This window comes from Primulina tabacum, chromosome 17, assembly GCF_025594145.1.
Source record: "Primulina tabacum isolate GXHZ01 chromosome 17, ASM2559414v2, whole genome shotgun sequence".
Classification (NCBI taxonomy): Eukaryota; Viridiplantae; Streptophyta; class Magnoliopsida; order Lamiales; family Gesneriaceae; genus Primulina; species Primulina tabacum.
Genome location: NC_134566.1, coordinates 26,470,577 through 26,493,882, shown reverse-complemented (window position 1 = coordinate 26,493,882; position 23,306 = coordinate 26,470,577). Strand labels below are relative to the sequence as shown.

General features: G+C 34.9%; 2 protein-coding genes across 3 annotated transcripts; both read right to left on the bottom strand.

Annotated features, from left to right (window-relative positions):
* Positions 1-9,366: 9,366 nt before the first annotated feature.
* LOC142530887 (putative pectin methyltransferase QUA3) lies at positions 9,367-15,847 on the bottom strand. 2 transcript variants are annotated; one of them, XM_075636787.1, is made up of 8 exons: positions 15,171-15,847; positions 13,343-13,546; positions 13,052-13,262; positions 12,693-12,954; positions 12,153-12,527; positions 11,869-11,964; positions 9,838-10,087; positions 9,367-9,483 (listed from the first exon to the last, which is right to left on the bottom strand). In XM_075636787.1, exons 1-7 carry the CDS (start codon positions 15,600-15,602, stop codon positions 9,874-9,876), a joined length of 1,794 nt encoding a protein of 597 aa, XP_075492902.1. In that variant the 5' UTR covers positions 15,603-15,847; the 3' UTR covers positions 9,367-9,483; positions 9,838-9,873. The 2 variants fall into 2 exon arrangements, with proteins under 2 accessions (XP_075492902.1, XP_075492900.1); XM_075636785.1 differs by lacking the exon at positions 9,367-9,483 and having other exon boundaries at positions 9,547-10,087.
* Positions 15,848-21,437: 5,590 nt separating this feature from the next.
* Positions 21,438-22,283, bottom strand: LOC142530619 (uncharacterized). The gene is made up of 2 exons (XM_075636442.1): positions 21,991-22,283; positions 21,438-21,684 (listed from the first exon to the last, which is right to left on the bottom strand). The coding sequence occupies exons 1-2, from the start codon at positions 22,281-22,283 to the stop codon at positions 21,438-21,440; spliced, it is 540 nt and encodes a 179-aa protein (XP_075492557.1).
* Between the last annotated feature and the right edge of the window lie 1,023 nt (positions 22,284-23,306).

The following is a 23,306-nucleotide window of genomic DNA, read 5'->3' as shown; positions in this document are numbered from 1 at the left end:
CGTCCAGGGGTAAAACGATCTTTTTACACCTAGAAATTAGTAAACGTCATGTCAGTGTCCTGAATTCTGTTTTATGTGATAATATGATTATTTTCAATCGTTATCGATGTTTATGGAATTTTAATATGTAAATTTTAAATGTTTATGGATTTTTAAGATGTTAATATGTTTAGATGTTTTATGATGTAATATGATAAAATGTTTATTTTAAATGTTTATGATTTAAATATTTATTTTAACGTTTATGATGTTAAAATGTTTATTTTGAAACGTTTATGGCTTTTTATGATTTTTATACGTTAAAACGTTTATTTTAAATGTTTACGAATTTTTAATCTGTTAAATTTATTTTAAAATGTTTATGGATATTTATGATTTTAATATATTAAATTATGATTTTTAAATGTTTATGGATTTTTATGATTTAAATTGGACATTTAAAAGATATGTTGCATGCTTGGTTTCAAAATAAAATGATATTATATGCATATTTTTATTAAGTGATGGGAATACGACATGTTGAAGGATATGAAGAGATTGTGACTACTACATGTTGGAGATATCGTGAGGGTTATGGTCCCAGTGGGAGCCCGACGATTGTGTTTCCATCGATACGAATACGAATACGAATATGTTAATACGTTGGCCAGGGCCCAGATGACCGGTGAGAGTGTTGCTGGTGTCTCCCGCCGCCCAGTACTTTGGTTTTCTCTAGATGGATTCATCGCCCAATACAATCAAGAATACGAGTCACAATCACGATCTGAATTCAACAAACACGAACATGAATATGAATATGTTGATACGAATATGAATATGAATACGAATATGAATATGTTAATATGAATATGTTTATGAAAAAGGATCACGAAAATGTTTTTAAAGTTTATGCATCATGAAAATGTTTACGAAAATGGTTATGTTTGAAGGTTATGCATCTTCATGAAAAACGATATTTTAAGTACAAGTATTTTTCATAAATACAAAACAGCTTTTACTGTACCATTTGGACATTATGAATGGAATGTAATGCCATTTGGATTAAAAAATGTTCCAATTGAATTTCAAAATATAATGAATAAAATTTATAATTCCTATATTGATTATATCATAGTTTACATAGATGATGTTCTTATTTATTCTGATAATATTGATCAGCATTTTAAACATCTTAATATTTTTATTCAAGTCACTAAAAAAGCTGGATTAGGCAGTAAATCAGAAAAAAGTAAAACTTTTCCAAACTAAGATAAAAATTTTAGGACATTATATAGAAAATGGAATAATGATTCTTATTGAAAGAGCAATTGTTTTTGCTGATAAATTTCCAGATAAAATCACTGATGTAAATCAACTACAGAGATTTCTTGGAAGTCTTAATTATATAGGAGATTTTTATAAAGATCTCGCACAAGATTGTAAATTATTATTTCAAAGGTTAAAGAAAAATCCTCAACCATGGACTAATAGTCATACTTTGGCAATACAAAAAATAAAAGAAAGAGTTAAAGAACTCCCTTGTTTATCTATTGCTAATCCTGAAGCATTTAAAATAGTTGAAACAGACGCATCTGATATTGGATATGGAGTAATACTTAAACAAAAAATAGATAATACATCTAAAGAAATTCTTGTCAGATATACCTCTGGAACCTGGAATAATACACAGAAAAATTATTCTACAATAAAGAAAGAAATTCTTTCAATTGTTAAATGTATTACGAAATTCGAAAGTGGTCTCTTAAATAAGAAATTTTATTAAGAGTTGATTGCAAATCTGCCAAAGATATTCTTTTAAAAGATGTTAAAGTTATAGCATCTAAACAAATATTTGCTAGATGGCAAGCCATATTAGCTTGTTTTGATTTTGACATTGAACATATATCTGAAAAATCTAATTCTTTACCAGACTTTCTAACTAGAGAATTCTTGCAGGGATCAGTCTTGGAAGACAGTCTTAAAAAGAGCAGCTACCGGGAAGAAGCCGATGAATAAACCACCTTTTAAAAGAGGTGTCACTATTCCTCAGCCTAATATGGCTACCACAGAAGAAGAAAAATTTGATCCAATTAAAGAATTCGCAGAAGATCCTACTGCATATGAAATACATTATTATAATAATGACATATTTGCCTTAAAGGGATCAAAAGAAGAATTAAAATATCCCTATTTAATTTCAGGATGCCTTAACTGTTGTCCTGTTGATAAAGACCTTAAAGGTCTATCACATATCCATATAGCTCAAAGCTATTTAATTAAAGATTTACAACTCATATTGGGCAGAAAAACCAGAGACTACTTTGAAACAATTTTAGTAGAAACTGGATCAGTTGAAATTCAACATATAGATCGCAATCGCGATTATGCATTTTCTAAAATGATAATAAAAAGTGGTATCAGAGCCATTTTATCTGAAGAAAATCTTCAATAAAGTTTTTTTATTCTTGTAAAATATCATATTCTTTTATCTTATTAAAGAAGGCAGTAGCTCTACAAGTCGGGTTCCATAAATCCTGTAAAGCCAAAGAGTAAGGTAGAGATAAATCCTTGACCGTATCTATTCCTGAATGGATAAAATAATACGATCTTTTAACAAGAATAAATCTTCAAGTAGTAATATTAAAAATAAAAAATTAATTATTTCCGAAAATTTCGAGAAAAATATTCAATACTGGAAATTACCAGTATCTTCTAATACGAAGATATATAGATCTAAAGGATTTAATTTTAAATCTGACTATATTATAAAAACTATTGAAGAAGCTATTCCTCTAAAAAAAGGTTATGATTCTTTTAGTCTGTTATCTCAAAATCTTATAAATATTCATATGAAATCTTATAGATTTATGCATCTGGGTATGATTCAAGTAGGCTTAAAACCACTCACCAGATTAGGTTTAAATACTTCGGCTTTAATCCTAGTACGGGATCAAAGGCATAATAAATTTGAAGATTCCTTATTAGGAATTGTAGAGTCTTCATTATATGAAGAACCTATACATTTTAGTTGTTTATCTAATTTTCCGATCTCTCTTTCTGATCCAAATATCATGAAAGCCCTCACATTAAATATAAAAACTGAAGGCTTCGATATGATAGATGGTACAGAAAATGTTGTTTTATTATATAGAATTTGTTATAAAGTTATGAATTCTACAATCTCTAATTTTAGAATTAATACTAATCAAATTAGTTCTAAAAGAGGTGAAACTACTCTCTTTATTACTGATATTAATAAAAGTAATATTATGATTCCCAAAACAATAAATTGGAATCAAGTCACTTTATCAGAAATCTGGAAGATGGAGAATATTGCTCCTACTATTAAGGAAGAATCTGAAAAACTAGAAAGTATAGTTCAATATGTAGATGGTGATGTTGAAATAAAATTCTCATCCCAAAGACATTTAAGAATTAAACTCCCAGAAGAAAGTGAAATTCTACTTCTTCTATATCTGATTTTGAAAAAATCAGTATATCTGGTCTTCAAAAGACTAAGGATAATATATCTCAACCAGAATATAAGGTTGATCTTCCTGAATCTAGCACTTCTCGTTTTCAAAGAAGTTATTCTGTTAATAATAGAAAATCAGATTCTCCTACTTTTTCTGATATGAGTTATAATGTTATGGTTATTAATAATAACAATTCTATTCAAAAAAGTTGAGAAAAGATTAAAAATCTAAATAAGAAAAAATGGTTTTTAAGTTGTTTAAATTCAAAACAACAAAATCTATATTTTTCAAGATATACAGAATGGGTTGTAGAAACTAAATTAAATTTGGATTTCTTAAAATGGATGGAAAAATTATATTTTCCAGCTATAAATAAAATATTTCCAAATTTTAAAGATGAGTCTTTTAGAAATACTCTTGAATCAACATATAAATTATATGTTCATGAAACAGGAGAAGAATCCTTTGAGATTCATCCTCCATTTACTACTCTACAAATTAAAAAGGGCAACAAAAAAATATTTGCTGCTCCTATAAAATCCGAGTTAGGAAATGGTAATTTTGACCATATAATTCAGCAAAATAATTTTACCAATTTAACTTTACATTCTTTAAGAAATCAAACTACAAGAATAGAAGAGATTTTATCTAAATCTAAACAAGAAATTTCTTGTGGAGAAAGTTCAAAAACTTTGATGATAAAACCTCCTCCTAATCTTAAACAAGAAAAATTTCTTTTAAGTTCTAAAAAAGACGAAAATCTTATGGAAGGTCTAATAGACAGATTACAAAAAATAAATATAAAAGAAAAGGGTTCTATTTCGGTTATTACCAAAGAGAACAACTTGAAAATTCTTCAAGTTCCTCTGAAGATGAAATGCAGATTAATAAAATGCATAAAGTATCAATTGTAAAACCTTTTTATAAAAAGGCAACACCTATTGATCTTTAAATTGAAGAAAAGAAAGATTATGTTCAGTTTAACGGTGAGGCTATTACTGAATGGAACATAGATGGTAAATCTGAATATCAGATTAAAACTGTTATTAAACAAATGTTAATATACTCTTCTGCCGCAAAAATAAAAGGTAATAATGATAGGCAAATTGCTCAAGCCATTATTACTGGTTTTACTGGCCAACTTCAAGGTTGGTGGGATTTTTATCTCTCAAAAGAAGCAAAAAATAAAATTATTAACTCTTCTATAATTGATCTTAATGGACGAGAAGAGTCTGATGCAGTTAATACACTGATTTATACCATTCTATCTAATTTTATTGGAGCTAATGAACTTCAATTAGATAGATCTCAAGAACAATTAATGAATTTGAGATGTCCAACACAATCTGAATTTAGATGGTATAAAGATGTGTTTATGACAAAGGTTTTAACTAGAAATGATTGCAATGCAAATTTCTGGAAAGGAAAATTTATTTATGGACTTCCAGTTCTTTTTGCTGAAAGAGTTGAAAATAGATTAAAATCTAAATCTCCAACAAACTCTATAGATTGGAGTATTCCTTACTTATGGAGATTTATCTGCAGAAATAACTGCAGAAGGAATAACTCTTTGTAATGATATCAAGTTAAAAAGGCAGCTTGATATGCAAAAAGAAGAAAATCGAAATATTATTGGTGACTTTTGTGAGCAAATAGGCTTTCAACCAATACAATATCCTAAAAGAGATAAGAAAAGAAAAAGATTTACTTTTAAAAGGAAGAAACATTATCTAAAAGATAAAGAAAAAACTAAAAAATATTCAAAGAAAAGATTTAAAAAACCTATAAAAAATGATTCTACTAAAGTTCCAGTATGCTGGAAATGTGAAAAAATTGGACATAAGGCTATTAAGTGTTATGTTAAGAAAAAGATTAATAATCTTAATATAAATAATGATTTAAAAGAATCATTAATAAATATTCTTCTTAATAAAGAAGAAAATCTAAAACAAAAAGATTTTTATATCAATATTATTGATAATGAATTCTCGGAATATTCTAACAATAGTTCAGATAATAATTCTGAAATATCAGAGGAAAAAATCTGTGAACCAGATTATGATTGTGATACATGTCTCATAAATTTTATGGGATTAGAAATAAATGTCATATCAAATGAATAAACTTTCATTTTAGATCTTATAGATCAAATAAAAGACCCTATAGAAAAAAGAAAAGCTATAGAACATTATTTAAATATGGCAAATCATAAGCCAACTAAACTTGTACAAAATACTATACAAGAATATGAATTATATTCTTATAATAAAATATTAGAAAAAGCTAAACAAAAAGAAAGAGAACCTACAATATCCGAATTAAAAGGAGAAATAGATCAGATAAAATCTGAGATCAAATATTTAAAAGAAAGAGTAAATACTCTTAGTATTAATAATAATCATATTTGGGAAAAAGATTCTACTTCTGATGAAGAAGAAGAAGAAAATTTATCCAAAGATGACAATAATAATGAAATAAATCAAATGATTTGGATCAATAAAATTGATCAGATTATTTCTCAAAAATGGTACTCAAAAGTAACAGTTAATTATTAATAAAAAATTTAAAATTACGATTGAAGCATTATTAGATACATGAGCTGATATAAATTGTATTAGTGAAGGAATTGTTCCTTCTAAATATTATAAAAAGACCACTCAGTTCATAACAGCTGCTAATAAGCAACCTCTCATAGTAAATTACAAATTGTCTGATGTGGCAATATGTAATTCTGGAGTTTGTTTAAATACTACTTTTATTCTTATTAAAAATATATCTACTCCTGTTATTTTAGGAACACCATTTTTCCAAATGTTGTTTCCCGTTAATAAAATTAATGAAAAATGGTTATATACCAACATCAAAGAAAATGATTTATTTTTTCCATTTACAACAATACCAGTTTCAAAATCTATCAATATTTTGAAAAAAATTGTGACTAATAAAGAAAATTTTGTTACTTCATTAAGAGATGAAGTTCTTTTTAAAAATATTAAAGAAAAAATAAATTCTGATAAAATCCAAGAAAACAATAAAAATTATTTCAGAAACCATATCTAAAGAGATATGTGCAGATGTTCCTAATGTCTTTTGGAATAGGAAAAAACATCAAGTTAGTCTTCCTTATACAGATGATTTTTCTGAGGATGAAATTCCTACAAAAGCCAGGCCTATTGCAATGGGGCCTAGACTTTTAAATTATTGCAAAGAAGAAATTGATAGTCTCCTTAAAAAAGAATTAATTAGACCAAGTAATAGTCCTTGGAGTTGTCCAGCTTTCTATGTAGAAAATACAGCCGAAATAGAAAGAGGAGCTCCTAGACTTGTTATTAATTATAAACCGCTTAATAAAGCATTACAATGGATAAAGCATCCATTACCAAATAAAAGAGATCTATTAAATAGATTATTTAATAGAAAAATATTCTCTACTAATTAAATAGATTATTTAATAGAAAAATATTCTCTACTACTCTCTCTGATAATAAGAGTTCCGAAGTTTTCTCCAGTACTTCAGTTTCGAGTTTCATCATTTCATCAAGATTTATGTAAGTTTATGTCATACGATTATATTTATGATCCTCCATTTGATTATATCATGCCATCTGCAAATTATTTGAAAATCTTAAAAAAGAAATTAAATTAATCAAAACTCAAATTGAAGAACTTGAAAATCGATTAAAAGATCCAGAGATAAATCTTGTTTATAAACAGTGGTTTGTTTATCCACATTTGGAGAGATCCAAGATTACCTTAAAGGCATTCGAGAAGCAGAGCTCACAGCTTGCTGCTTAAAGCTGAAGATTACCTTTATTAAGGTTTTTTGTGATTCTTTTCAAATAATGTTTTTGGGTTGATAAAATAGTTGATTGTTTTCTTGTAAAATGGTTCCAAAATATTTTATGATTCGGCCTAATGCTATGTGATGTTTGAAAAAAAAAAAATTTTAGCACGATTTAATAAAACGAATAGCAGAGGTTTCAGTTACCTTCAACTGAGGTTTTATCTACGATGTTTTAGGGTTACGCTTAGATTGATGGATGAATATTAAAAAACACCGATAGTTTGTATTTGAAATTCACCACAATTACTATTTAAATTGCGTAACTTGATATGAAATTCAACCAAATTTCGTCCATCTAAACAAGTTGATAATTTGAAATCGATGGATTTGAGATCCATCATTTCACATACATCAATTCAAGAAAAACTTGGAAACATTTCCCCGCATGATACAGACAAACCTAATTCTTGGATCCAAAATTTGGAATATGAGTTGGATTGACATAAAAATGTAAAGAACGTACATAGTCCAATAGTATTGAGAACATATTATGAAGCTCAGATCTTATATTTACATATATCAAAACAGGCTAGTGGGACATGTCAGTCGGATTTTTAGCGGGTTGGAAATTTACCAACCAAATCCGTCTAATATAAGTGGCGGAGCATGGCGGATTGGACCGCTAGACCTGGTCAATTTTGTGTGTAATTTGACGAGTTGATAAAAAAATATAATTATTATTACAGATATTTGATCATGTGAAATTATAGGATAAAAAATATTTTAAATTTAGAAATATTATTTTTTGACATATAATATTTTTTAGGAAGGGTTGAAAATTGTAAATATTTGAAGAGGAAGGAAGAGAAACAAGTATTTGGGAAGAAGAATGGAAATATATTTATTATTATTTTTTACTATGAGAGTAGAATAAGATTCTTCGAACTTGGAATATGCCATTTATTTTCCTCGGTTCAATATCAAAAGAAAAATAAGCGAGAAAGCCTCTCTTACAGCTGTGATGCACGATGTAGGCGATTATCGAAGCTTCAATTTAGCGAAAACCGTCGTTAAATTATCGACGATTTTTTTAGTTCCATCATTAAATTAACCTTTTTTTGTAGTGTCTTATGAAAAATTCTTATAACCACGTAATCTATCGTGTTAAATAATTGAACTACATATAAAAACAATATAGTATGTTAACAAATTTTGTGGGACTATATACTATTGATGTTATAAAAATAGTCTGATCAAATTTTATTGATATAAAAATTTTATGTAGTCACTTTTTTATAATATTATTACTATTTTTAATTAAGGACCTTTCAAATACCATTTATTATATTCTTTATTATTAAAAAAAAAAAAAACTTTAACGCTATTATATAATTTCCAAAGAACTCATACATTTCACGGAAAATAATTTCCAAATTGGTTAACTTAATCATGTTTTATTGGAAAATTTAATATATATTTTTTCTTATTTTTCGAGAGTCGACTACAAATATCATATGAATACATAGAACTTATACAGTATGTGTAATATCATATTACTTTTAATTATTTAAAATGAAATAATGAAAAATCAACACTTTGTTGAGATGACATGATAAATGATATATGAACGATAAATTTATATATATATATATATATATACATATATATATATATAAACATATCGTTGTGTGAATATAATTATATATAAAATTTGACTCAAATTTTAATAAGACAAGAATGTTTAATATTTTAATATATTATTATTTTATTTAGGGATGTAAACGATCCAAACCAAACCAAACCAAACAGTATCATGTTTGAGTTTGGTTCGTTTAAGATTGTTTGAAGCTCGAGCTCGAGCTCGATTCGAGCTTTTATTATCAAGCTCGAGCTTGGTTTGTCTTGAAATTACCAAGCTCGAGAAAAGCTCGAGCTCGGCTCGTTAAAAGATCGTTTAGCATGTTAATCAAGTAGGCTCGAGCTTTATTCATTAATAGCTCGTTTTCGAGCTCGTAAAACATAAAATTGAGCTCGATTTTGAGCTTGATTCGAGCTTGTTAAAAACGAAATGTTAAAGATAATAAATATATTTAATTAATAGTGATATAAATCTTCTGAATAAGTACAACCTATATAGTCACTAGATTATCCTATCATATGTAATTTTTCAACATACACATGGACCTCGTGTAAGGTTTATGAGCAATCTGGTTCAGCGTCATGGGATGTTGACTTTTTTCACCTCTGAAAACGACAAAATCAACTAAAATTTCAGATTATAGGATATTACAATTCTTCCCTCCGACAAATTCCTATGGCCCTTAAATTTGGAGGCTAACATCAAATATAATATCGACACAATCAAAAGATATATGAATATTCAAGAGTCAGAAATAAGGATGATATTTCGATATAGATTAAAAATAAATATGTAGGGCTTTTTACAGTGTCTTTGTCCTATATAACAGCTACCATTTTGATGACATAAATGAGACAAAAAAGTAAAACAGAGGACGTTTTCTTGATGCTTTGGATTGCCAATTTGCCATTGAACTTAAATGAATCATCAAGGAACTTACTTATATAGGATAATCATACCATCAATATCATTAACAGTAGAGTTCGTTAGTAGGATCAGGAAGGTAGCTTCCACAAGTTCTTATGTGCTACCAGAATTCTCTCTGTTCCGTGTGATTCGGATTCTTTCTCGTGTATAGTAGGTTTCCATCTAATCGCACGAGCGATGCGAGCTGCTTTATCAATCACTTCTGGTGAATCTCGAATGACAACCGTGCCTTCAGGACGTAACATTCGATCCATTTCTACCATCAAATCCACAAGGTTACACCTGCATTTCAATCTAGATGATTAAGCTGGTGCAAAAAGCAAAAGGAAGACATCCCCGACTGGAAGAACAAACAAGTCCAAACGAATGAAGGTATAATGCTTCTGCCACTTTTACAAACAGAAAAACAACTGAAGACTCAAATTACTAGCAAGTGTTATTAGGCCTTTGCTATATTATAGCTTGTTTGTGTCATGGAGACTTATTCCTGAGCAACCAGTCGACGTCGAGTGATTATTTCCATTAAAAAGTTGGGCATCCGTAAATTCGTCTCTCAACCACACAAGAGGTTAATGCTCGAAATCATAAAAAAATCTTAAACTGCAAAATAGAAAATTGATCTCATAGAATCATTTCCAGGAGAGAATAGTAAATGCCATAGAAAATATAACTGCAATTGTCTCAAATTATGGGCTAATTAGATAAAAAGAAAAATGAGAAGGAGGCTCGATACTTATGCTAGCCGCGGAAATATTAAAAATGGCAAATAAACCATGGGACGAAGGGAAAGAATTGCCAATTGTAATGTACACACACTTTAGAAAACACATAATAACCTGTTGGACAGGACTCTCAGAGACATGCATGTTGGATATAGCACTAGGAGTGTCTAGGAAATTAAAATAAAAAACGGAGACATGTATCAACACATATATGGGTATATCCGGTACATTTTGGTCACTGTTGGGCAGCAATAATTGCCCATGTTGGCAAAGCTATCAAAACGCAAGACTTGGACTGATGTTTGGTTAAATAATAAGTGCTCCATCCTATGATAAGTATCAAAGCCAAAATCACATATTTGATTCCCTGGCTTGCAATTTAGTAATTTTTCGAAGGTCGATTATTGGGAAATGATAACTGTCTTTGCAAGAAAAGCGATCGAAATATGGTGTTTAAAATACTGCACAATAGATTCGAGGTTGCATTTTACCACCATCTATTACCAAGAAAGCGGTCGATCTTACAATTACACCAAATAATTTTCGAACTTTCTTAGTTCTTCGGAAATATATCAAAATTTTGGAAGACATATAATCACATCACTCTTGTGTTTCTTATTTTCTTTATATCTAAACCACTGCATCCAATTCTTTTAAAGTTAAAAAATTGATTACTAATTAACAACTAAATAAATACTAGTTTTCATTACATAGTTTCACATAATTTGAATAATAAAACTATGTAACACAACAACTTTAGAATATTAAAATAAAGCATAAAAAATAATTTTGATGCATTTAGGCTTTAGCCTTCTAGCTTTTTTCTCATGAGTTCTTCGATTAAATTGTATAAGAATGAACAAGGAAGATCAATACCGACAACCTTGTATCATGGTCTACTTTGTTCAATTTTATTTGAAACTTGACACAATTTATAATTACTAAATTTTTTAAGTTTTTTTGAGCATTAATTACATGCATGCATATGCAGTTGAAATCTTGTTTAGTTATGTGCCTAAATTTAAAATAAAGTAGAATTAGTAGACTAATATACATTAAACGGTACATATCTTAACAAAATTTTAATATTTTTCATTCATACGAAATATGTGTGTGTTGTATATATTCTGTATGGATGTGCCTACATTGTGTCATGTTTAAAAACTTCAAAAAATTTGTCAGTCATATCCATGTAGCGTCTTATCTGTGTCCCTGTCTGTGCCGGTGCAACAGGGATAGCCAAGTATCACCCAGTAGCAGAAAATGCACTTGAAATTTTCCTAGGGTGGTAAAGAGCCAACAAATAGTTAAGTTGAAAAAAGTGCAAAGATAATAACATACCTGCTCTTTCCAGAACTCGGATCCTTTATAAGAGATTCTATAGCAGCTACATGAATTAGATCGTAAGACCGAGGATAAGTGGAAAAAGGCTCACACCTGCATGCATCAGCCACAAGCAAGATTCAATTCAACAATCAGAATAGCTAACACTTAAAACATGCATATAGTGCATCTCAACTATTGCATTGAATGAATTTACTCCTGATTCATCTACCTGACTCTCTTTCACAAGCCTAAACAACGCTACAGAAAAATGGATACAACATAGAGTTGATTCTACTCACCAATCGTGGTAAACTCCAATAAGTCCACGATCATAAATGACATCAAGAGTCGAAGGCTTGCGAGCAGGGACGACGTTCATCACCCAAACAGGATCAGATGTTATTGCTGCAGCAAAGCCTCCAAAGAATGCATTCATGTCCATGACATTTCGTATAGACGAAGTTCCTAGTTTCAAATTTAGCGAATTCTTGTAATAAGCAACCCTTCTTACCCATCTTCGATTATCAGCTTCAAACACATCCATTCCATTCTTCATGACACTAGCCCGTGAAGGAGCCTTTGTCAATCTATCGGGCCATATTGGAATCATCCCAACAGCAAAATTTCCCTTGGCAGATGTTATCCGACTCACACATTTTTTCAACTTGAAAGACCTGCACATTCATTTACTTCAGTCCACGAAATATAACTGTCGAAAGCTAAAACCAACCACGTCACAGAAATGAATGTGTCATTTGCAAAATTATGAAGTTCAGGATCACCTGTCAGTCACAGAATTAAAAAAAATGAGAACTTTAAAACTGCATCATGTGCATTACCATGCAAAATTTGGATCAACAGATTCTTCACAAAAATGAAGTCCAAATTCATTCTGATTTAGAGTACATGAATCCCCATTAGTCTTTTTCCAGATTGCTGTGTTTCCATCCACAACAATGATCTCATAACACAATGATCTGGCCACAGCCTGCAGATCATTCCATTCTTTGTCTTGTTTTAGCCACTGTACAGGGGGGCCAGAGATGACTAGGAAACCTCCTGGGCGAAGTAACCGATCAACTTCAAGAAAATACGTGGCATCTGAAAAGTAACAAGTTTTCTGCGTTAAAAAGAGAAGAGATAGGTTACAAAATTTCAATAAATGATATCATAAACTTCTAAGATGACAAGGACTCACTGTATGCAGTGAAAGGGATCAAGCACCGAGAACAGTGCACCAAATCAAAAGAGAAAGCAGGAAAAGGGAGTCTACTAGTGCCAAGCATTGCAACAAAAGCTGGTACTCCTCTTTCCAAAGCAAATTGTATCTGTGCTTTGTGTGAATCCCTTGGAGCAAAAGAAAGAGTTAAAATCTCTTCGGCAAGCATATATCCACCAAAACTAGCAACCTGCAAATATAATGACCATCAAGATATTTAAAAAAGACAACAATAATCAGTAACCATATGAAAAGATGACAGTTTATTACCCCGCATCCCATATCAAGGGCGGTTCTCAGAACTCCACCAGCTATAGGGATATACTGCTTAAGTTTCTCGATATATTGTACTGCTCCATCTGGGAACATTGTACCACCTCCAGGGAAAATGAAATGTGGACCTTCCTTTTTCATCCATCCCTGGTGGCCTTTCCTTTCCGCTATTTTATCGTAAGGCATATTATCATGCCATATCTGTATATAAACAGATATTAGTATACAGGCCAAATTCAAACCTTCAATTGTTTTGTGTTAAATATGAAATGTCGAACTGCGTTCATAAAGGATCTTATTGAAGGTACTTAAATGGTGCTCTGCTTCGCTACAGAAGATATGTTATCTGTGGAACTTGTGAAATGTCTTTGGCGCTTAAGAGGTCTGTGCATTATAAATATGCTATAAAATTGGTTGAACTAAATCACCCATTACAAGTTACAAGGTAATATTTAGTCAATACTTAGACGCTAATATGGACAATTCAAAGCAATTTATTCACTAAAATTAAGACTAGGTCTCCCAACTTTGTAAGAAGCATATATCATCATACCATTTGAGCTTATGTGATCCATCTAAAATCCCGATCAGACTCTAGTAAGCATCTTATAAATAAAATGTAAACACTGGTTCATAAAACAAAAAATTTTAAAAAAAATCTTCAACCAATTAACATTCTGCATTGAGTCTCCTTTTTTCAGTTCCCCCCCACAACCACAATAGGAATAACTACCAAGGTGATGCCTTCAATTTTTAGACCAAATAGTAACTTACCTCCTTTGGATTTGAAACTATCTTAAGCTAGAAATAATAAAGCTCAACTGCCTCTGGAACACACATTCAGCAAACTCATACATATACACTAAGTCTAATAGTGGATCAAACTAGAATTTTTTCCAGAAGACCAAAATTCTACAAACAAAAAGAACACAACAAATAAAGGAATCACATAGAATAAATCTAGCAGACAAAATTTAATTGGTCTAATTCGAGACTTAGAATAAACATTTGTCACTTTATCGATTCTGTAAAAGCGACAGGAGCAGTGATGTTATTATTGACTATATTGTCTAATAGTTCAATTACAGTTCATATAAAAGAGTCCAAGGCAACAATATCTAATGGGGAAGAGAATCAGAAAGAACTACCTATACATAACATTGAGAAGAACTACCTATACATAACATTGAGACAATAAAAAAATACCATATGAAAAGAAGCCAAATTAAGATAAACTACAGAACCATGCCAATCAATCTACCAGAACTAACTCACAGATACAATCATAAGATCCGAAATTCACAAAACCATAATACGATGGCAAGATTGAACTTTTAACTTGTGCGCGAGTTCATCAAACTTGTACTAAGACCAAATTCAACACCACATTACCAGATCCACAACCTTCAACCGGTTGAGAAAGCTCAAGACACAAGTCCATGTTAAAGAAAATTCAAGAACTTGAACTCCGATTGTACCAACTCATTTCCTATTTTCTCACAAGTAAAAAAGCTAATGAAACCTTAAGGCAGTTGACGCAGAATACAGCCATTTATTAACCCACCTTTCAGCTTTACAGCTAAAAAAAGTGCACTGGAAATTCTAAAAACTTTAGCAATTCATCGAACCAGCTAGATGCCAAGAAATATGCAACATCACGCGGCTCATCAGTATTTTTATTTTCATCTTTTTCGATTGCATAAAGTTTAGTAAAAAAGCTAAAGTTCCAGGAAAAAAATCAACACCAGACAACCACAATAACTCTTCAGCATAATCAATGAAATCAACTAGAAGCCAAGCCATATATTCACAAAAAAGCTTTAACCTTGTGCAAACTCTCCGGCCACTGAACTGGCACCCGATACCCATGAGGCGGTGGGATCAAACACAGCGGTGTCTCCTCAAATGGAGGGCAATGCCTTTCCCTGTAATAATTCATATCCCGACTCAGCTGACTATTGATCCGCGGATCCTCACAAGGCATGTGATCAACCATCTCCGAAGGACAGGCATCGATCGGCGGCGTGTTCCGGCCCGACTCCACGAGCTCCACCAGCCTCCCGCGATGGCGCGGATCAGACCCAGATGACCGGAGCAGCGTCCGACGCCCAGACGCCGCTAAGGAATCTCCCAATGGGGTGAATACAAGAATGAAGAAGAGCAGAACCGCCGCGAAAAAAGTGGCGGTTACTATATCCAGCAGACGCCAGTGTCGCGAACTACGCGTCTTGGAAGAATGGAGATTCAAGTGACCCATTAAGACTGGTTTTACCGAGTTCAAACAGAGCTTCAAGATTTCATCACACACACACGAATTCTTGAAGATCTGAAGTTTGGGAACTGTGGTAGTGAATCGAGAAACAACTTGGACACAATGTGGAAGAGGAAGTGATATGCCACCAGCAAGTGGAGGGAGTACAATTGTTTCTGCTTAACGTACAGTCACTCTTTCAATGAATTCGATACCACAACACGCATTCAATGGAGTCGGCAACGTAAACATTTGAATGTATTGTATTATCTATCATATCAAATCATTTCAGATTAGGTGTCTATTGTTCGAAATGTATACAGATATAGATTAAAAAAAAATTCAAATATATAATGTATACTTATTAATAGATTTTTAAAAAAATTGTTTAGAAAATTTTCATGTAATTAATCTAATAATACAAAATTTAAGAGATATTAGAAAATTTATAATAAAAAATTTGTCAATCTTTTTATACTTTCATAAGTATAATTCATAAGTATAATAAATAAATAAATATATATTTAAATGTTTTTCTTTCAATATTTTTAATGTAATATATAATTTTTTATTCAAAAATCTATTCTTTTAATATTTTTTAAGAATTATTTATTAAAAAAATTTATTTTTCTAATGTATTTTTATTATCAAATATGTATTCAATTTGTACATAACATTATTTTCAAAGTTTCTTATATTATAATTTTCTAATAAAAAAATAAAAACACTACTATGATTCTCATATGTTTAATGAGTTCAAAAAAAAAAAAAAGCACCAATATAATGAATTGACTTTTACAAATTCAATATCTCAAATTTGACCTTAAATTTTTTATACTTTTTCCATCAATACCCATGAAGTTGATACAAATAATTCATATTTTTGGGCAATTTAGTAGAATCACAATGCAAAAACTTTGTCTATCAGCCACACTTTTATAGATATAATAAATATAGATATTCTCATTTATGTGACTCTCATCTTCTGCTTGTGTGCTTGATTTATAGCCCAACATTAAGCTCCATTAACATAGTGGAACTAACCATCATTAATGATTACCTTGTTTTCAGTGCTCAGATGCTAAGTATGATAAAATGGCTGTCCATACCCTACTTTTGATGACTTCTCTGACACGCCAAAACCCATGTCGTTTTGACAACAATGATTGCCAAGCATAAGATAGCCCATACTGGTACACTTGAGTGTGGTGCGCTTCTCGAGGTAGCCCGGGTAGAAAGTTCCCGGGAACTTGCATGAGAGCCCGAGCTCTTGATTTCCCGGGGAGAAAATATCCTGGACATCTCTATGCCCGGCTGCTGAGGAAAGTACTCTGCATATTGACTCTGATTTGGGCTATCCATTTAATATCTCGGGTCATCCGTGACCCGGGCTCTTATGAGGGTATCATCACCCATTCTTTAAATAGTCGGGTTAGAGTCTTACTCGTTGTCCCAATCAGTCATGCTTGGGATTCAATAGAAAGATTACCAATTCCAGACTATAAAAGCATCGGGGCTTCAAATATCCCAGAGATGGGATGAGGTGCCGGGAGCTTCAATTTCATGGGTTGTAGATAAGATTTCGGGGTCTCGTGTCTCCCACACTTTAGATAAGATGTCGGGACCTCATGTCTCCCGAACTTTAAATAAGATGTCGGGGCCTCATGTCTCTCGGACTTAAAATATTTTGTCGTTTGGTATTCTCGGGCAGTTAAGATAATGTCATGATGACGCATGCCCTAAAATTCTAACGGTCGGCAACGTTTCGAATTCCGAGAATATGATAATCGAACGCTTTGATATCCGTGCAAGTCCTTTCGCCTACCTGCACAATTTCCAATGTTCATCCTAGCCGTCCAATTCAATTTTAGATCAACGGTTAAGATCAACTCCCTACTTTTCCTATATATGACAACACAACCCCTCCATTTGTCACTTTCTGATTTTCGAATTCTCTCAAGCTTTCTTGCTTTCTCCGATGTGCAGCACTCCTCCCACTCAGCGCGAAGTTCCGTCACCAGCAACCTCTCCGCCACCATCAGCTACACCCTCATTCTATCATCTTCGTAAGTTTCCTCTACCCTTTTTTTTTAAATTTCAAACTCCACATCTTCCACCTCAGGAGAAAATGCGTGAGGCTCGCCTAGTGACGAGTCCACCGCGATGTGCTCCGCCTCACCTCCCTCTTCTTCCACACCACGCTCTGTTACCCAACCCTCCAAACAACCCAAAACCCAAAAATTTAAGCCTTCGTCTTCTGGCCCTCCCCGATCTCTGAAAAGGACAAGGGTAAGGGCAAGACCCGAGCCTCCTCCCCACCCCAATCTGAGACCCCAGGAGTTCCTTGGTTTTCCTCAATGAGCAGCACTAAGCGCTCGGGGGCTGACGAGGAACTTCGAGTATTGGGATCCATCCCTTCTAACTTTTCCATTCTAATACCCGGTCCCTCTGATAGGGCAAACAACCCTCCTCCCGCCTACACCACTTTCTTCCGGGACCAAGTTAGAAATGGTTTCCGGTTCCCCATCCCCCCTTTTACATCGAGGTCGCCAAGTATTTTGGTGTACCTATTAACCAACTTCACCATAATTTCTTCCGCATTATGGCCTCGGCCTATGTTCTTTTTAAAATTAACAATCTCCTTATCAACCCTCTTGTCCTCCATTATTTTTTTGTTTGTAGATTGGGAAATAATGCCTTCTCCCTGTCTGCCTAGTTAAATGCTCGGTCCCTTGATGACATCCCTTCTTCCCAGAAGGGGTGGAAAGGACGATTCTTTTTCATTCAAATCCCGGCTTCCCTTCCTTGTCTGACCGGGTTTCTCCCTTCTCTCCCCCCGCAACCTGCCCTTCCTATGGCTTATAAATTTGAGGAGCCCTTTCTCCGAAGCCAAACTCTGGTTGATGGCCGTAAATATTCTTCCTCCACCATTATCTCCAATGAAAATTTAATTCCCTATGGGTTGAGTGCCTGGGCAGAAAACCCAAGTGACCGGGTGATTGATGAGGTGGCTAGCTCGGGAGCTCAACCCGGTAATTTTCCTCTTTCCCCTCTCTTTACTTATTTTCAATTTGCACATTTTTATCTTTTAATAAATTTGTTCTTTCCTTATGCAGATAATCCCAAGATGCAAGAGGCATTTGCCAAGAAATGGGCTGCCAAGGCGGCATCAAAAGAAAGGAAAATGGCAGCCTGGAAGGCTGCTACTGAAAAGAAGAAACAAGAGAAGGCCGAGGAGGAGGCGGCCTAGTTGAAGACCGGGAAAATACCGAGCAAGAACTGGAGGCCTCCCAGGCGAACTCCCAAGATTTTGAAGACCATGTTCCTCTCCTCCAGTGGAAGCGAAAGGATGTCACAAGCCCCGAGATAATTCTGGTTGAGATTAACCAAGAAGGAGATCAGGGCTCCTCCCAAGCAAATCAATCGACCCCTCCTCCCCGCCAACAGCCTACCCAAGAGCCCCTCCTTGCTGAACAACCCACCCAAGCTAATATTTTATGGAGGGAGCTACTCCAACAGGGCTTAGGCTTTTCAAGCAGCTCCTCATTCATGATGAGGAGGCACATTTGAGGAGCTCTCGGACTACCCCCAAGCTTCTCAAAGGCTCCAACAAGATTATGGCCGTAAGTTCTTTTGATTGTTTCTTACTCCACCTTTTTTTTACTAACTCCACTTGAATAGGGTGTTCAAATGATGATCTCAGCTTTCGAAGAGGTAGCCGCCGCAGCCACCATTTCCAACAATCGAGCCCGACAATTCCATGATACCTAGGGGCGACTACAGGAGGAATTATCTCGGGCTCGAGCCACTTACGAAGAGGAAGTGGTCAGCTTGCCCTCTGCTTTGGACAAGGCCAACGAACAGTTGGAGAAAGCCCGGGACGACATTAGCGAAGGCCTCATTCGGGAAGAGACTTTGCAAGGGCACTACTATGTCTTTGAAGCCAAGAGTAAATCCATGTCTGAGGGCATGGAAAGACAGATGTATCGTGCAGAGGCCGCTGAGAGGGCCCTGGCTGCTGCTGAACATGATAAGGAGCAACTGCATGCCTCCTTCCTCCTCTCTCCAGAATTCAAGGCGGCCGTAGAAGATCGAGCCTATTCCCTTTTCAAGACCGACTTTGACAAATGTCGGGAACAATTTGAAGAGGCCGGGCTAATGATAAGGAGAACTTCTTGGACTTCGGACGAGCAATAGCATCCTTCCCCAAGGGTGGAGAAGAGGAGAAGGAGGACCCTGAAGAGGAAGAGCAGTCAGGGTCTGAACAAATAGACTTAGAATAGGATTGTAATTTTTTCTTTTATTTCCTTTCCTTGTAATCTCTAGCATCCGGGCTTTTTATTAATGAAATATTAATCATTTTGTCTTCATACACAGTATTTACATTTATTTTTTAATGCTTTCCATATCCCCGGCTTTAGAAATAATCTCAATCACGGCTTATGAATAAGAAATCACAAAAATTTCCAAGTGTTGTAAATTAACCGGTCACTCCAAATAAGTAACCAGGATGTTGAACCTTGAGCATGAATGAAAATCCTCGTACTTAATAAACACTCTAGGTGTAGACCCTCTAAGTTAGGGTACAGGATCTCGGGTTGTTTCAATAACCAGAGTGCGGAACCTTGGGTCGGGGATCATGTCCCGGGACTTGTGAATGGTCGATGTATGGTGCCCCGAGCCAGGGTATAGAGCCATGGGCTTGTTAATAACCAAGGTACGGAGCCTTGGGCCAGGGATCATGTCCCAGGACTTGGGAGTGGTCGAAATGTGGTGCCCCAAGCCAGGGTGTAAAGCCCTGGGCTTATTAATAACCAAGGTACGAAGCCTTGGGCCGGGGATCATGTCCCGGAACTTGGAAATGGTCGAGGTGTGGTGTCCCAAGCCAGGGTGTAGAGCCCTGGGCTTGTTAATAACCAAGGTACGGAGCCTTGGGCCGAGGATCATGTCCCGGGACTTAGGAATGGTCGAGGTGTGGTGCCATGAGCCAGGGTGTAAAGCCCTGAGCTTATTAATAACCAAGGTACGAAGCCTTGGGCCGAGGATCATGTCCCGGGACTTGGGAGTGGTTGAGGTTTGGTGCCTCGAGCCAGGGTGTAGAGCCCTAGGATTTTTAATAACCAAGGTACGCGGCCTTGGGCCGGGGATCATGTCCCGGGACTTGGGAATGGTCGAGGTGTGGTGCCCTGAGCCAGGGTGTAAAGCTCTGGCTTATTAATAACCAAGGTACGGAGTCTTAGGCCGCGGATCATATCCCGGGACTTGGGAGTGGTCGAGTGTGGTGCCCTGAGCCAGGGTGTAGAGCCCTGGGCTTATAGAGTAACCGGAGCTTTGTACTTCCCGGTGTTTAGATATAACATTCACATTCATACACTTTCTGAGAAGAACAAAACCTTCATTATGTCTTCAAACAAATAATTTACATCTTTCAAGCAAAATCCTTCTTTAAATGAAATACATTCCATGGCCTCTTGAGAGAGCGTCCTTGAGAATTTTCTAGGTAATAAGCTCCCGAGCTAACCTTCCGGGTTATTTTAAAAGGTCCTTCCCAACGAGCTTCCAATTTTTCAACATCTTCAGCTGTGTTAACTTTCTTCATGACCAGATTTCCTACTTGAAAGTCTCAGATTCGGACTCGCTTGTTATATGATTTCATAACCCGGACTCGGTAAGCTTCCATTCGAATCAGAGCCTGCTCTCTCTTTTCTTGCCACCAAATTCAATTTCATTGTCCAGTCTTTGATCATTATCATCCTGGTAAGATTATACCCGGGCATAAAATTGTCTGATTTCAACCGGAAGAACTGCTTCAGAAACATATACTAGATTAAAATGAGTCTCTTAAGTAGGTGCCCGGGGAGTAGTTCTGTATGCCCAGATAACACTAGACAGTTCTTCCACCCGGTCTTTTCCTTTGCCCTGTAGCCTAGTTTTCAAGGCTTGCACAATAATTCTGTTAACAACCTCTGTTTGACCATTTGCTTGAGGATAAGCAATAGAAGTGAAAGACTGAATTATTTTCATTTCCTGGCACCAAGCTGTGATCTCCCTTCCCTGAAACTGTCTCCCATTGTCTGAGATTAGTCTCCTGGGGACTCCAAATCAGCATACAATATTCTTCCACAGAAACTTCAAAACTTCCTGCTCAGTAATCTTTGCCAGGGGCTCGGCTTCTATCCATTTAGAAAAATAATCAACTGCTACCAGCAAAAATTTCGTCTGAGCCCGGGATATTGGAAAAGGACCAACAATATCCATGCCCCATTGATCAAAGTGGCAAGATGCCCAGATAGACTTCATGAGAGTGGCCGAGTTATGTCGAAAATTTGAATGATGTTAATAACCCTCACAAGCCCGGACCACTCGGGCAGAGTCTTGGATAATAGTGGGCCACCAAAATCCGGCAAGCATCGCTTTCCGGGCTAATGCTATTCCTCTGAGATGCTCTCCACAACACCCTTCATGAATCTCCCGGAGGACATAATCCACATCTCTCATAGATAAGCACTTTAACAGAGGTCCCTGAAATGATCTTCTGTAGATATTATTTAAGAGAACAAATCTGGGTGCTTGTCTCTTGATCTTCTGAGCTCGAGCTTTGTCTTCAGGTAATTCATTGTTTACCATGAATTTGATCAGGGGTATCATCCAATAACCCTCTGGTGCTGGCATTGTCTCTTCTTCCATGGAGAGGATTAGTCGGGAAACATGCAATACTTCTTGGGTACTAACTTCTGATAAAGCAGGCGGCCAGCCTTTGCCAAAGCATCTGCTTCCCCATTCTTGTCTCAGGTATCTGTTCAATACTCCAATCCACAAAAACTTCTGCCTGGGCTTTAATGAGCTTGAGATATTTAAGCATTCTATCATCCTCAGCCTCATAAATTCTCTTTATCTGCTGAGTAATCAGTTGTGAATCAGAATACAAAATGATCCGAGAAGCTCTAACTTCCCAGGCAACTCGGATACCGGCGAGAACAGCCTCGTACTCTGCCTCATTTTTAGTCACCCGAGAGTCAATTCTTAGTGCCAGTTTAATCTTCTCTACCGGGGGAGCTATTATCACAACTCCTACATCACATCCCAAAAGGCTAGACGCCCCATCAACAAATACCCTCCTGACCTCTTCTTCATCAGGTTGAATCATCTCTGATAATAAATCTAACAAGGCATGTGCTTTGATGGCAACCCGGGGCCTATACCCAATATCATAGTCTCCTAGCTCCACTGTCCACTTGATCATCCTCCCGGCTAAATGAGTCATAATCCTCCCGAGATGACTATTTGTCAGCACAATAATTCCATGCGACAGAAAATAAGGTCGCAGTTTCCGGGCAGTCATAACAAGAGCGATGGCTATCTTCTCCACCTCATTGTAGCGGATCTCGGGGCCTTTTAGAGCATGACTGACATAATAGACAGGCTTTTGATCAGAGCCTTCTTCTTTTATTAGTACTGAACATACAACATACTCTGTAGTGGATAGATAAACAAATAATTTCTCCCCGGACTCTGGCTTATCTAGGACATGAAGCTATGCTAAATGGTTCTTAAGATCCCGAAAGGCCTGTTCACATTTCTTATCCCATCCGAACTGTTGTGCCTTCCACAAGATCTGGAAAAATGGATAAATTTGATGTGCTGACCGGGATATGAACCGGGAAAGAGAAGCAATTATCCCGGTCAATTTATGCACTTCTCGGACATATC